The 12,374-nt window shown below is 42.5% G+C and overlaps 1 protein-coding gene across 2 annotated transcripts in view; it reads left to right on the top strand.

Annotated features, from left to right (window-relative positions):
- The window catches only part of POLR3B (RNA polymerase III subunit B), a 184,536-nt gene that overhangs the window by 129,522 nt on the left and 42,640 nt on the right, over nucleotides 1–12,374 (top strand). For both annotated transcript variants that reach the window (XM_033952054.1, XM_033952053.1), the window contains one exon: nucleotides 3,028–3,155. In XM_033952054.1, coding sequence (XP_033807945.1) covers nucleotides 3,028–3,155 — 128 coding nt within the window. The remainder of the gene's footprint in view (nucleotides 1–3,027; nucleotides 3,156–12,374) is intronic.

Below are 12,374 nucleotides of genomic sequence, written 5' to 3'. Positions count from 1 at the left end.
AATCAATTTTTTGGCATCTGCAAGCCCTTTTTACCATAAAAATGTCGTCAAAACCACAAAAATTGGCCTACGATCCTTATGGTCCTGAAAGGGTTAAGCACTGATTGTGCTGCTGTAAAAGCGTGGTACTTAGCTGGACAAACGCCCGGCGGGAATCACACGCCTGAACGACGGAAGATCTCCATTTCGCTCTGTTACTATTATTCAGAGCTTCCTCAGAACAGCAGTGTATTAAGCTTCAATGTAAACTACGGTCCATAACCGACTTCCTCGCTGTCCAACGCTGAGCTGAGCCAACGCAAGGCTCGAAATTTAATGGGCTAAATCTTGAAGGGCTAAATCTTTTGAGGACTTGAGCTGAATTTAAGCTAAAAATTTTATTTTATTTTACTTGATTACCATGTATTTTACTTTTGAGTATTATTTTCCTGCTTTTCTTCAACTTTCTGTACAAGTGGATACTTGATTTATAACATGTAAAAATTTGATAAATAAATAATTTAAAAAAAAAAAAAGAAATTGAGTGTTCAGAAAATAAAGGTTATAAGTTTTGTTCGGCGTCAGGTCAAAAGTGCGCCGGGACAAAGGCGCGCCCAGACAATTGAGCACAACGCGGAGGCGCGCGCCGCTCAAAATTACTGTTTTTAGGGCTCCGACGGGGGGTCGTGGGGGGGAACCCTCCCACTTTACTTAATATACATCGCGCCGCGTTGTGGGGGGTGTGGGGGGTTGTAACCCCCCACATTTTACTGAAAACTTAACTTTTTCCCTGTTTTTAGGGAAAAAGTTCAGTTTACAGTAAAATGTGGAGGGTTACAACCCCCCAAACCCCCCATAACGCCGGCGTGATGTCTATTAAGTCAAGTGGGGGGGTTCCCCAACAAAACCCCCTCCATCGGAGCCCCTAAAAAGTGTAATTTTCTTCGGCGCTCGCCTCCATCTTGCGCTCAGTTGTTGGCGTGCGCCTTTGTCTTTCGCGCCGTTGTCTATGAACCGTTTTGTTCACTCATTGGGATATGCTCTTCCTAATAAAATTGACCTATTAGGCACTACTGTTGCAGTATCAACGGAGGTAAAATATTTAGGGGTTTTACTAGATTCTTGTCTGACGTTCAGGGGGCATGTATGTGCAGTGGTAAAAAAGGTATTTTTAAAATTGTGTCTGTTGAACAGTTTGTTCCCATATTTGTCTGCCTCTATGTTTAGGACTGTTTTGCAGAGTGTGGTATTATCATGCTTAGACTACTGCAATTTGGTGTATACTGGGTGTATTCTGGGTGTATCAGCACTGAGTGCGCTGCAGGTAGCCCAGAACACGACTGTTCAAACTCTGTTTCAATTAAGAAAGAGTGATCATGTGACAGAATGCTATAGATCTTTGTATTGGTTAAAATTAGAACATCGAATCCTTTATAAATTACTGGTCATGGTGCATCTTTGTATACCCAATAAGGCACCGAAACATTTGATGGATAACATCCTGCCATATGAACCACAGCACAGGTTGCACTCGGTGACTCACGATGACTTAGATATTCCGACAGTGAAACAAGCTGCGACTAGTTGTGTCTAGAGCTAGCATATTTTTGTGTGTGGGTCCTCGGGAGTGGAATAAGCTTCTGGGATATTTACGACAGCAAGCATGTTTGAGTAGTTTTAAGAAAATGTTGAAGAAATACCTCTTCTGTAAGATGAAATATGAGACTTGATTTATAGTTTTTTGATTCGAGGCGCTGGTAGCCTTTTTGTAATTTTAGGAGGCTTTGTATTATCACCGTTACGTTATATTCATGTTAGATTTGTTGAACTGTATGTGATTCTGTTTGTGTACGTATTCTGTTGTGACACGCCTGTTTATCCTCTCTTCTAAGGTATACATCCAAGTTTATTTAGAACTTACTATACCGTGATCGTGAGCTACAATAGAGTACTGTTGTATAGTAGATAGCAAAAGACACAAGAGGCGGGGCATGAAATAATGAACCTACAGTATGCATTGAGAAAGATGAGAGGTGGACAGCGAGGTGGGGGAGGGAGTCTGGGACCTTTATATGTCTTAAGTGTCTGTGGAGAGGTTTTTAATTTGGATTTGAAGCTGTGCAGGGCATCGAGCTGACATAGATAGGGTGGAAGTGTGTTCCAGAGTGCGGTCAACGACTTCCAGTCTCTTTGGGAGACACATTAGCATTTTGGTTGATCTCTTTACTGACCTAGCTTCTTTATATCCTTACTGAGATATGAGATCCAAAACTGAACACAGCACTCCAAGTGAGGTCTCAACAGAGTCCTGTACAGGGGTATTATGACTTCCTCTCCTTTGCTGATTACGCTCATCACTATACAGTCTAGCTCTGCTCACTGCCTTGTTTTGTCATTTTGATATTCTCAGACATCATCACCCCAAGGTCTCTGAATTGGTCTGTGCACATCCGCTTCTCCCCTCTTATCACATACACCTCCCTTGGGTTTCTGCACCCAGAAGCATCACTCTATATTCGCGTTTTCAGGATTAAGGGGGTTTTCTAGGAACCTACCCCTAGCCAATAGCAAGAAAGTGATGTATATTGAAGAGAAATGTTCTTTCACAAATGGGCTGCAATCCAGACACATTTTGTCCAACAGAAACTAGATTATTTTCTAAAGATTTAGTCCTTGCTTGCTCAGTCTGAGAATTTGGGCATTGACTGTCAATCCTAGGGATCTTAATCTTCAGCCATCCCATTCTCCAAGTAATAATAGCCAACCATAAAGAATGGAAAGTTAATTTTCCAGGAGGAGCTTGTTTGCCTTTAGAATGGTTTTATCTTTAAGGCACTTTTGAATTTCATGTGGATGATAATGCTGCATACTACTGCTAGAATCATTATTAGAAATGAATGATTATTATTATTTTAGGATTTTAGTGTTGTTCGAAGAGGGTTGCAGACTATTAGTGTTCCTCTGAAGCATTTCTGAACTGTTTCCAATGTCTGTTAATATTTCAAATTCTTTTGCCTCCACATTCTTATGTCTGTTTGTTTCTTGTAGAGATACCACACATTTGGAAATTGAACCTTTCACACTTCTGGGTGTCTGTGCTGGACTCATTCCATATCCCCATCATAACCAATCCCCAAGAAACACATACCAGTGTGCAATGGGGAAGCAAGCTATGGGTAAGTGAGATGGTGTTAATATTTAGTTTGTTCAGATGATAAGAACGTAAGCAATGCCTCTGCTGGGTCAGACCTGAGGTCCATCGCGCCCAGCAGTCCGCTCCCGCGGCAGCCCATCAGGTCTGTGACCTGTAAGGTGATCCTTGTCTAAAACCCTTTATTCCCCTTTTATGCTTCTTATACCCTTTCATAATCCTATCTCTACCTCTATCTGTATCCCTCATTTCCCGCATCCTTCAAGAATTTATCCAATCCTTCTTTAAAACCCTGTAGTGTACTCTGTCCTATCACAACCTCCGGAAGCGCATTCCAGGTGCCCACCACCCTCTGAGTGAAAAAGAATTTCCTAGCATTGGTTCTAAACCTGTCCCCTTTCAATTTCTCCGAGTGCCCCCTTGTTCTTGTGGTTCCCAATAGGCTGAAGAACCTGTCCCTCTCTACCTTCTCTATGCCTTTCATGATCTTGAAAGTCTCTATCATGTCTCCTCTGAGTCTCCGCTATTCCAGGGAGAAAAGCCCCAGCCTTTCTAACCTGTCTGTGTATGGAAGGTTTTCCATACCTTTTATCATTTTCGTTGCTCTTCTCTGAACCCTCTCAAGTATCTCCATGTCCTTCTTTAGGTACAGTGTCCAATATTGGACACAGTACTCCAGATGCGGGCGCACCATCGCACGATACAGTGGCATGATGACTTCCTTCGTTCTGGTTGTAATACCCTTTTTAATAATACCCAACATTCTGTTTGCTTTCTTTACGGCTGCTGTGCATTGTGCCGTTGACTTCATTGTTGTATCCTCCAGCACACCCAAGTCCTTTTCAAGGTTACTTGCCTCTAGTACTAATCCCCCCATTTTGTAGCTGAACATCGGGTTCTTTTTCCCTATATGCATGACCTTGCATTACTCTACATTGAAGTTCATCTGCCATTTATTCGCCCATTCCTCCAGTTTGTTCAGGTCCCTTTGTAGGTCTTCACATTTCTCCGCAGTTCTAACCCTGCTACAGAGTTTAGTGTCATCCGCAAATTTTATAACTTCACACTTTGTCCCTGTTTCTAGGTCATTAATAAATACATTGAACAGCAGCGGTCCGAGTACTGACCCCTGCGGAACACCGCTCGTGACCCTCCTCCAGTCTGAGTATTGGCCCTTTACTCCAACCCTTTGCTTTCTGCCTGCCAACCAGTGTTTAACCCATCTGTGTACGTCCCCTTCCACCCCGTGGTTCCACAGCTTCCTAAGCAGCCGCTCATGGGGTACCTTGTCAAAGGCTTTTTGGAAGTCGAGATAAATGATGTCTATGGGTTCCCCTTTGTCCATCTAGCTGTTTATCCCTTCAAAGAAGTGCAGTAAGTTCGTTTGGCAGTAATATTTACCCTGATTAAACGATCCTCCACATGCACTGCTGATTCAGAACAGTTCACTCGTAATTTTTTTGCGGTAGGTGATAAGAGTTTATGGGCCGGGGTGGAGTGCCTAGATGAGACATGAAGATGGGGAGGCAGAAAGAGCCTAGAAAGTGGTCAGACCATGGGACATGTTCCCAAAGGGCCTCTTAGGCAGAAGTTTTGTGCTCAGTCAGATCGAGGAAGCTGATGATGTCTAGTGTATGTCCTTTATCATGGGTAGGGGTGAGTGAAGGAGTGGTGAAGCCTAGGGAGGTGAGGAAGTCTTTGAATTTAGTTGTGTCCTTGCTGGTGTTATCGTCTAGGTGGAGGTTAATATCTCCAATGATCAGTAGTCTCTGGAATTTTAGGAAGGCTCTTGTTATAGTCTCGAGAACAAGTTCTGAGGATTTATTCCAGGGGATAGGAGGGCGGTAAAGTAACAAGATGCCTAGTGGGTAGGGATGGAGTTCGTCATTAACTGAAGCTAACATGAATTCTAAAGAGGTATGGCTGCCCTTTTCAAGGAGCTCAACATTGAAGAATGATTTGTAAAGCAGAGCTAGGTCTCCTCCTTTCCGGTTGATTCTGGGTGAGAAGAGGCCATAATAGCCAGGGGGCAGAGTTCGTTTTGTGTGAAAGAATCATCTTTTTCGATCCATGATTCTGTGATGCACACGAAACCCGGATCGGAGTCACTGAGAAGGTCTTTTATTATTTGGGTCTTATTGCGGACTGATCTGGCATTACATTTATAACAAGTAGAGACGTTTAAATACCTACGTAATGTTAATGCGCATGAGTCGAGTCTCTTTCATTTGAAAGGAAGCAATGCAATGAGAGGGTGTAAGATGATGTTAAGAGGTGATAGGCACCGGAGTAATCTAAGGAAATACTTTTTTACAGAAAGGGTGGTAGATGCGTGCAGCAGTCTCCCAGAAGAGGTGGTGGAGACAGAGACTGAATTCAAAAGGGCCTGAGATAGGCACGTGGGATCTCTGAGAGAGAAAAAGATAATGGTTAATAATAATAATAACAGTTTATATACCGCAATACCGTTAAGTTCTATGTGGTTTACAGAAGATTAGTGGGGTACAAGTTGAGTTTACGTACAAGTTGAGTTAACTTAAGGGATGTGGGAACAATGGGGGGAAAGAGGGAAGTGGGTCAGCTGTCTAGGTATTTCAGGAATAGGTGAGTTTTGAGGCGTTTCCTGAATACCTCATAAGTGGTGGGCAATAGGAGTTGTTCTAGGTCTTTACCCCATAGGGCAGCCTGATGTGAGAGAAGATGCTCATGGTGTTTTTTTAGTTTGCATCCTCTAACCGGGGGAGAAACGAAGTGCGAGTGGGAGCTTCTCTTGTGTTTGTTGGCTGAGAAGGAGAATAGGTCAGTGATGTATTTAGGGGTTAGACCGTAGAAAACTTTAAAACAGAGGCAGGCGAATTTAAACTTTACACGAGCTTCCATCGGCAGCCAGTGTAGCTGTTTGAAGTATGGCGTCACGTGATCGAACTTCTTTAGACCGAAGATTAGTCTGACCGCAGTGTTTTGCATTAGTTGTAATCGTTGCATATTCTTTTGGGGGATTGCTAAGTAGGCGATGTTACAGTAGTCGAGTTGACTTAATACGAGGGATTGAACCAAGATTCTGAAGGCAGAGTTAACAAAGTATGCTTTAATGGATTTAAGTTTCCAGAGGGTGAAGAAACTCTTTTTGATTAGGGAGTCCACCTGATCTTTTATGGTGAGGCACTGGTCCAGAGTTACACCCAGTATTTTAATGGTGGGCTGTATGGGGTAGTTATGTTTGTTGATGTCTAGTGGGGTTTTGGTGTCAAGAGGGTGTGGTGAAGCGACAAAGAATTTTGTCTTCTCAGTATTGAGCTTGAGTTTGAAGTCTGTCATCCAATGTTCCATCAAGTTTATGGCTTCTGATGCTTTTGGAATTGTTTCCGAGATGGAGTTGGCAAATGGGATAATAATTGTGAAGTCATCAACGTAACTGAATAATTTTATCCCCAGCTGGGTTAATTGAACGCTCAGTGAGGTCATGTAGATATTGAAAAGCAGAGGGGATAGTGGGGACCCTTGCGGAACGCCGGATGGGTTGCTCCAGGTGCTGGAGAGATCATTGTTGAAGCGAACCTGATAGGTTCGGGACGAAAGGAAACCATGAAACCAGTTTAGCACTTCGCCTCTGATGCCAATAGCATCTAGACACTGTAGCAAATTCGCATGGTCTACAAGGTCAAAGGCAGAGCTCATGTCGAATTGCATGATCAGGGCACTGAGGCCTTTGCTTAAAAATAGGTGCAAGTAATCTAAGATGGCCGCAATTACCGTTTCTGTGCTGAAAAGTGGTCTAAAGCCGGATTGAGTCTCATGAAGGAGTGAGAACTGGTCTAGATATTCCATTAATTGGGAGTGTACCAGCCCCTCCATGATCTTTACAAAGAGTGGTATGGAAGCAATTGGTCTGTAGTTGGAAACTAGGGCTGACGATTCTTTGCTATTTTTTTAGGATAGGGGTTATTATTATGTGGCCTTTGTTGGTGAGGAATTTTCCGTTTTTCAGGTTATGGGCTAAGTAGTGCAGTAGAGATAGTTTAAATTCAAGTGGTGCCGCTTTCATGATTTCCGGGGGACATGAGTCCAGGAAGCAGTATGATTTGGAGTATTTGTTGTATAATTTGGTATAGTTATTCCAATCTATGTCTTGAAATGAATCCCAGAACATGTCTGCAGGGGTTTCATTTCCTTGTGTGTTAGCTATATGGTGTACATTAGGTTCTTCTGTTGGGCAGTTGTTTCTTAGTTTTTTAATTTTTGAGTCAAAGTGCAGGGCTAGGTCGTTCGCTGAGGGTAATTTAAAGTTGTGTGTGGGTAGAGTGTAGCGGGTGGTGTCAAATAGTTACTGCGGATGGGCAGACTAGATGGGCCATTTGGCTTTTATCTGCCATCGCTGGAATAGTCTTCCACTTCAGGTTATTGAGGCCAGCAGCGTGCCAGATTTTAAGGCCAGATGGGATAGACATGTGGGATCTATCCGCAAAGATAGATAGGGAGGGTCATTAGAGTGGGCAGACTTGATGGGCCGTGGCCCTTATCTGCCGTCTATTTCTATGTTTCTAAATGATGGAGAGAGTCTAAGGGAAAAATAGGGACCTTCACTGAAGAAAGAACTTTGTACAAAATGGAAATAAAAGCAGAATTAAATGTTTCCAAATGCCATAAAAGGAATCCAGATCAGATCCAAAGGGAAGAGACCCTACAGTGGACTCAAGTGGTATGGTTAATGGATTGTTCTCCCTTGAGAAAAGGAGACTGCGTGGGGATATGATCGAGACCTTCAAAATACTGAAAGGAATCGACAAAATAGAGCAGAGAAGATTATTTACATTGTCCAATTTGACACGGACAAGAGGGCATGAAATGAAGCTAAGGGGGGGCAAGTTCAGGACTAATATCAGGAAGTTCTGCTTCACACAGAGAGTGGTTGACATCTGGAATACTCTCCCAGGGGAGATTATTGCGGAATCGACAGTCCTAGGCTTCAAAAGCAAACTAGATGCATATCTCCTTGAGAGAGGCATATAAAGATATGGTTTAAGATATAAAATAAAATCCGCGTGTGCGGATCACCGGACTTGATGGTCTGATCCGGAGATGGCGCTTCTTATGTTCTTATGAGTCTGTAATATGAGAGGACAAGGTGAGAGAGAAGCAGAGAGATCATGGAGTTTTACCGCACTTAGAGCAGATTTACTAAGAGATTCCCATTTTGGCTGTCTGTTCATCCTTTAGTTGCAAGAAGTGGAAGGGCCTGAAATAGCAAGAGCTTATTCTCGGGTCACACCTTTCCAGTTTCATCTTGTGTTTTCTTCCTCAGCTGTTTTGGCTGCCTCCTTGGTTGTTACCACACACAGTTCAGTGAGATTTCTGTGTACAGAGAGCCCATTCAGAATCTGCAGAGTTCTTTTGTCCTTTTCCTTGGTGAGAGTTTTTTAAAGTTTTGTTTTCTGTGTCATTTGCAATTCATTGTCTGTGTTTCTTTGCTCGGTGTATTCAGCTGCTGTGACCTTAGGTCCTGCATATTTATCTCCTTAGATACAATCCTCTGACGTTACTGCTGATGCTGAGAAGACAAAAGCCGCCGAATATCCTTAGCTATTAGAAAACCCCTTTTGTTTCTGCTGTGACAAAACACCTGACTTAAAAGAATAAACTGATCAAAGCTCATTTTAAACCCAAGCTCACGAAGACACCATAACTGAGACGTGAAATATTTGGGCAGTCTAAATTTAAATGGTCATAAATGGTTTCTCCACTGCAGAAAAATGTTTACAGTCTAAGCTGCTGAAAATTGCTTTTCCATATGCTTTAATTGGACTTTACAAGGGTAATTGAATTTATTTGGAAATTCCAGGAGCTGTCTGTCTGTTAATGTTGGCCACTTCTCCTTTAATTTTTTGGTATGGAAATAAAATCCTGTGTTTGCGGCTATTGGTGATATAGCAAAACTGAGTTTCTGTGGATTTTGAATGAGATCAAGAGAGAAGTGAATTTGAAAAGATTGAACTATAGGAATAGTAAGATCATGTAAAAACAGTTGTTAGTTCTGCAAAAATTGTCCAAATTGGTCTGAAAAGATCTCTGGTTTTAGGGATATTTATTTTTTATTTATCAAATTTCTATCCCACATTATTCATAAAATCTAAGTAGGTTACAATAAACATACATACATTTGAAAACATGATCAACATGCTTCTTAAAATCATATAAAATAAGGATTAACTGTAACGTATAAGAACATAAGAGTTGCCTCCGCTGAGGCAGACCAGAGGTCCATCTCGCCCAGCGGTCCGCTCCCGCGGCGGCCCATCAGGTCTATTGTCTGATCAGTGGTCCCTGACTATGCCTATAACTTGCCTCTCACTCCTGTCCCTATAACCTACCTCTACTCCTGTCTGTACCCCTCAATCCCTTTATCCTCTAGGAACCTATCCAAACCTTCTTTGAAGCCCTGTAACGTGCTCCTGCTTACCACAGCTTCCGGAAGCGCGTTCCATGTATCCATCACCCTCTGGGTGAAAAAGAACTTCCTAGCGTTTGTTCTAAGCCTGTCCCCTTTCAATTTCTCCGAGTGCCCCCTTGTACTTGTGGTTCCCCATAATCTGAAAAATCTGTCCCTGTCTACCCTTTCTATACCCTTCTGGATCTTGAAGGTTTCTATCATGTCTCCTCTAAGTCTCCGCCTCTCCAGGGAGAACAGCCCCAGCTCTTTCAGCCTGTCAGTATATGAGAGGTTTTCCATGACCTTTATCAGCTTAGTTGCTCTTCTCTGGACTCCCTCAAGTACTGCCCTGTCCTTCTTGAGGTACGGTGACCAGTACTGGACACAGTACTCCAGATGCGGGATGACTTCCTTCGTTCTGGTCGTGATACCCTTCTTAACGATGCCCAACATTTTGTTTGCTTTCTTTGAGGCTGTGGCGCACTGCGCCGACGCCTTCAATGTTGTGTCTACATGCTTCTTAAAATCATATAAAATAAGGATTAACTGTAACATAAGAATAGTCATACTGGGTCAGACCCACAGTGACCAATCCAGGTCACAAGTACCTGTCAAAAATCCAAATAGTAGCAATATTCTATGATACCGATCCGAGGACAAGCACTGGGTTCCCCCATGTCTGTCTCAGTAGCAGACTCTGGACTTTCCTCCTTGTTCTGAAGAGAGGTGCCGCGTGTGGATCTGCTAAGGGGAAGAAACCCTCCATTGGAATTTCTTACCTGCTAGCATTCAAACTCAGGAAAAGGTAAAACTTGGGCTTCAGTAGCTTATTTCATTGTCCTTCTCCTTTCTTTTTTAGTTCAGTACTCTGCTTTTACAACAAAGTCAGTTTAGGTAATAGCGTAGCACCTTTAGATTCTCTGTTAGGGTTTTGATGTAAAAAGTGTTTTAGTCTAGATTAGCATTTCAGAGCATAAGATAAGATCAGATTAGGGCGCAGATAGCAGTTGAGGAAAGTCTTTCTTTAGTGCTTAACTTCCGCCCACCCTCCCCAACTTCCACCTGCCACTGGATGGCATACTGGGGAAGGGGGGAGCCTATTCCACAAAGACGCACTCTACCTTAATCAGGGTGGAACCAGGCTGCTAGCATCAACATTTAAAAATAGAGCAGTTTTTAAACTAGAAACTGGGGGAAGGCTGACATTCGCTCAAAGAGCATGGTTTGGAACAAGATATCTTTAAAAGATATCCCTATAAAAGGGAAGACGGAGTGTTCTGACAGCGAGGTTGCAATACAGGCCACAGTAGACAAAGTTTCCTTAAATACAGAGCAGTCTAATTTTAAAGATTTTCAAATGATCTATGCCAACTGCTGAGCAAATTGTAAATAGATATGACAAACACTGTTTGAAATGTCTATGCAAATACCAGAAGCCTAAGAAACAAGATGGGAGAGTTAGAATATATTGCACTAAATGAATAGATATAATAGGCATCTATTAGGCCTGTTGGAAGGAAGATAATCAATGGGGCACTGTCATAGCAGGATACAAACTATATTGCAGTGATAGGGTGGATCGAATTGGAGGAGGCATAGCGTTATATAGAGGGCCTTGAATCAAATAGACTGAAAGTTCCACATCTTGGAATCCCCATTGGTAGAAATCCCATGTGTAAAGGGGAAAAGGATATCAATAGGAATGTACTACCGTCCATCTGTCCAGGATGAATGGACAGATGCTGAAGAAATTAGGGAGGCTAACAAACTGGGTAACAATAATAATGGGCGATTTCAACCACCCTGAAATTGACTGGGTAAATGTAAGATCAGGAGATGCTAGGGAGATAAGATTCCTTGATGATATCGAGGACTGCTTTATGGATCAGCTGGTTCGGCTACTGACAAGAGGCGAAACAATTCTAAACCTAGTTCTTAGTGGAAGTAAATTTTTTTTTTTTTTTTACAGAAAGGGTGGTAGACGCGTGAAATAGATAGAGGTGGTGCAGACAAGTGTGGAACAGGCATTTGGGATCTCTTAGGGAGAGGAGAAGATAGTGGATGCTGCAGATGGACAGACCAGAAGGGCCATTTGGCCTTTATTTGCCTTCTTGTTTCTATGTTTAATTTGGGTCGAATGCGGGTTTTAGTTATGCAACACTAGACATCCGCAATTAGGATGCATAGCGATGCCTAACCGGGGCACCATTTATAGAATCTGACCCTTAGTGCTTTCTTGTTAATATTTTTAGATGTCCATATGCTAATGCTAGCATTAACATACGATCAAAAATGTAACAAATAGGAAAAGCTGAAAGGAGCGTAGGACATGAGAGAGTCCCACATTAGGGCGAGTCAAGCCTATTTACTAGTGTGTCTTAGTAAAAGGATCCTTCTGTCTGTTTTCTCACTGTTTCTCAATTACTGTCTTCAACATTGGTCAGCTAGGTTTTTTTTTACCCTGACAAGGATTTTCCTCTATTGCTATACCAGAGGAGGTAGTTGTGGAATCCACCGATCTAGGATTTAAGGGTAAGCTAGATGCACTTCTCCTTATGAGAAGCTTAGAGTGATATGGGGACTAAAACTATGCCAGGGTACACCTGGTGGGGCCTCCGCGTGTGCGGATCGCTGGACTTGATGGACCTAGGGTCTGTTCCGGAGATGGCACTTCTTATGTTATGTTCAAGAGTTGGTGTGGGAAGTAATGGTGCTGGGGCCACTTGATAACAATGATCATAACATGTTCAGATTTGATATAACCCCTGGAATAAGTTCACACAAGAAATCTAATACAGTAGCATTTAACTTTAAAAA

This window comes from Geotrypetes seraphini, chromosome 7, assembly GCF_902459505.1.
Source record: "Geotrypetes seraphini chromosome 7, aGeoSer1.1, whole genome shotgun sequence".
Classification (NCBI taxonomy): domain Eukaryota; kingdom Metazoa; phylum Chordata; class Amphibia; order Gymnophiona; family Dermophiidae; genus Geotrypetes; species Geotrypetes seraphini.
Note: the sequence above shows the minus strand (reverse complement) of the source record. Positions and strands in the feature narration are given on the sequence as shown.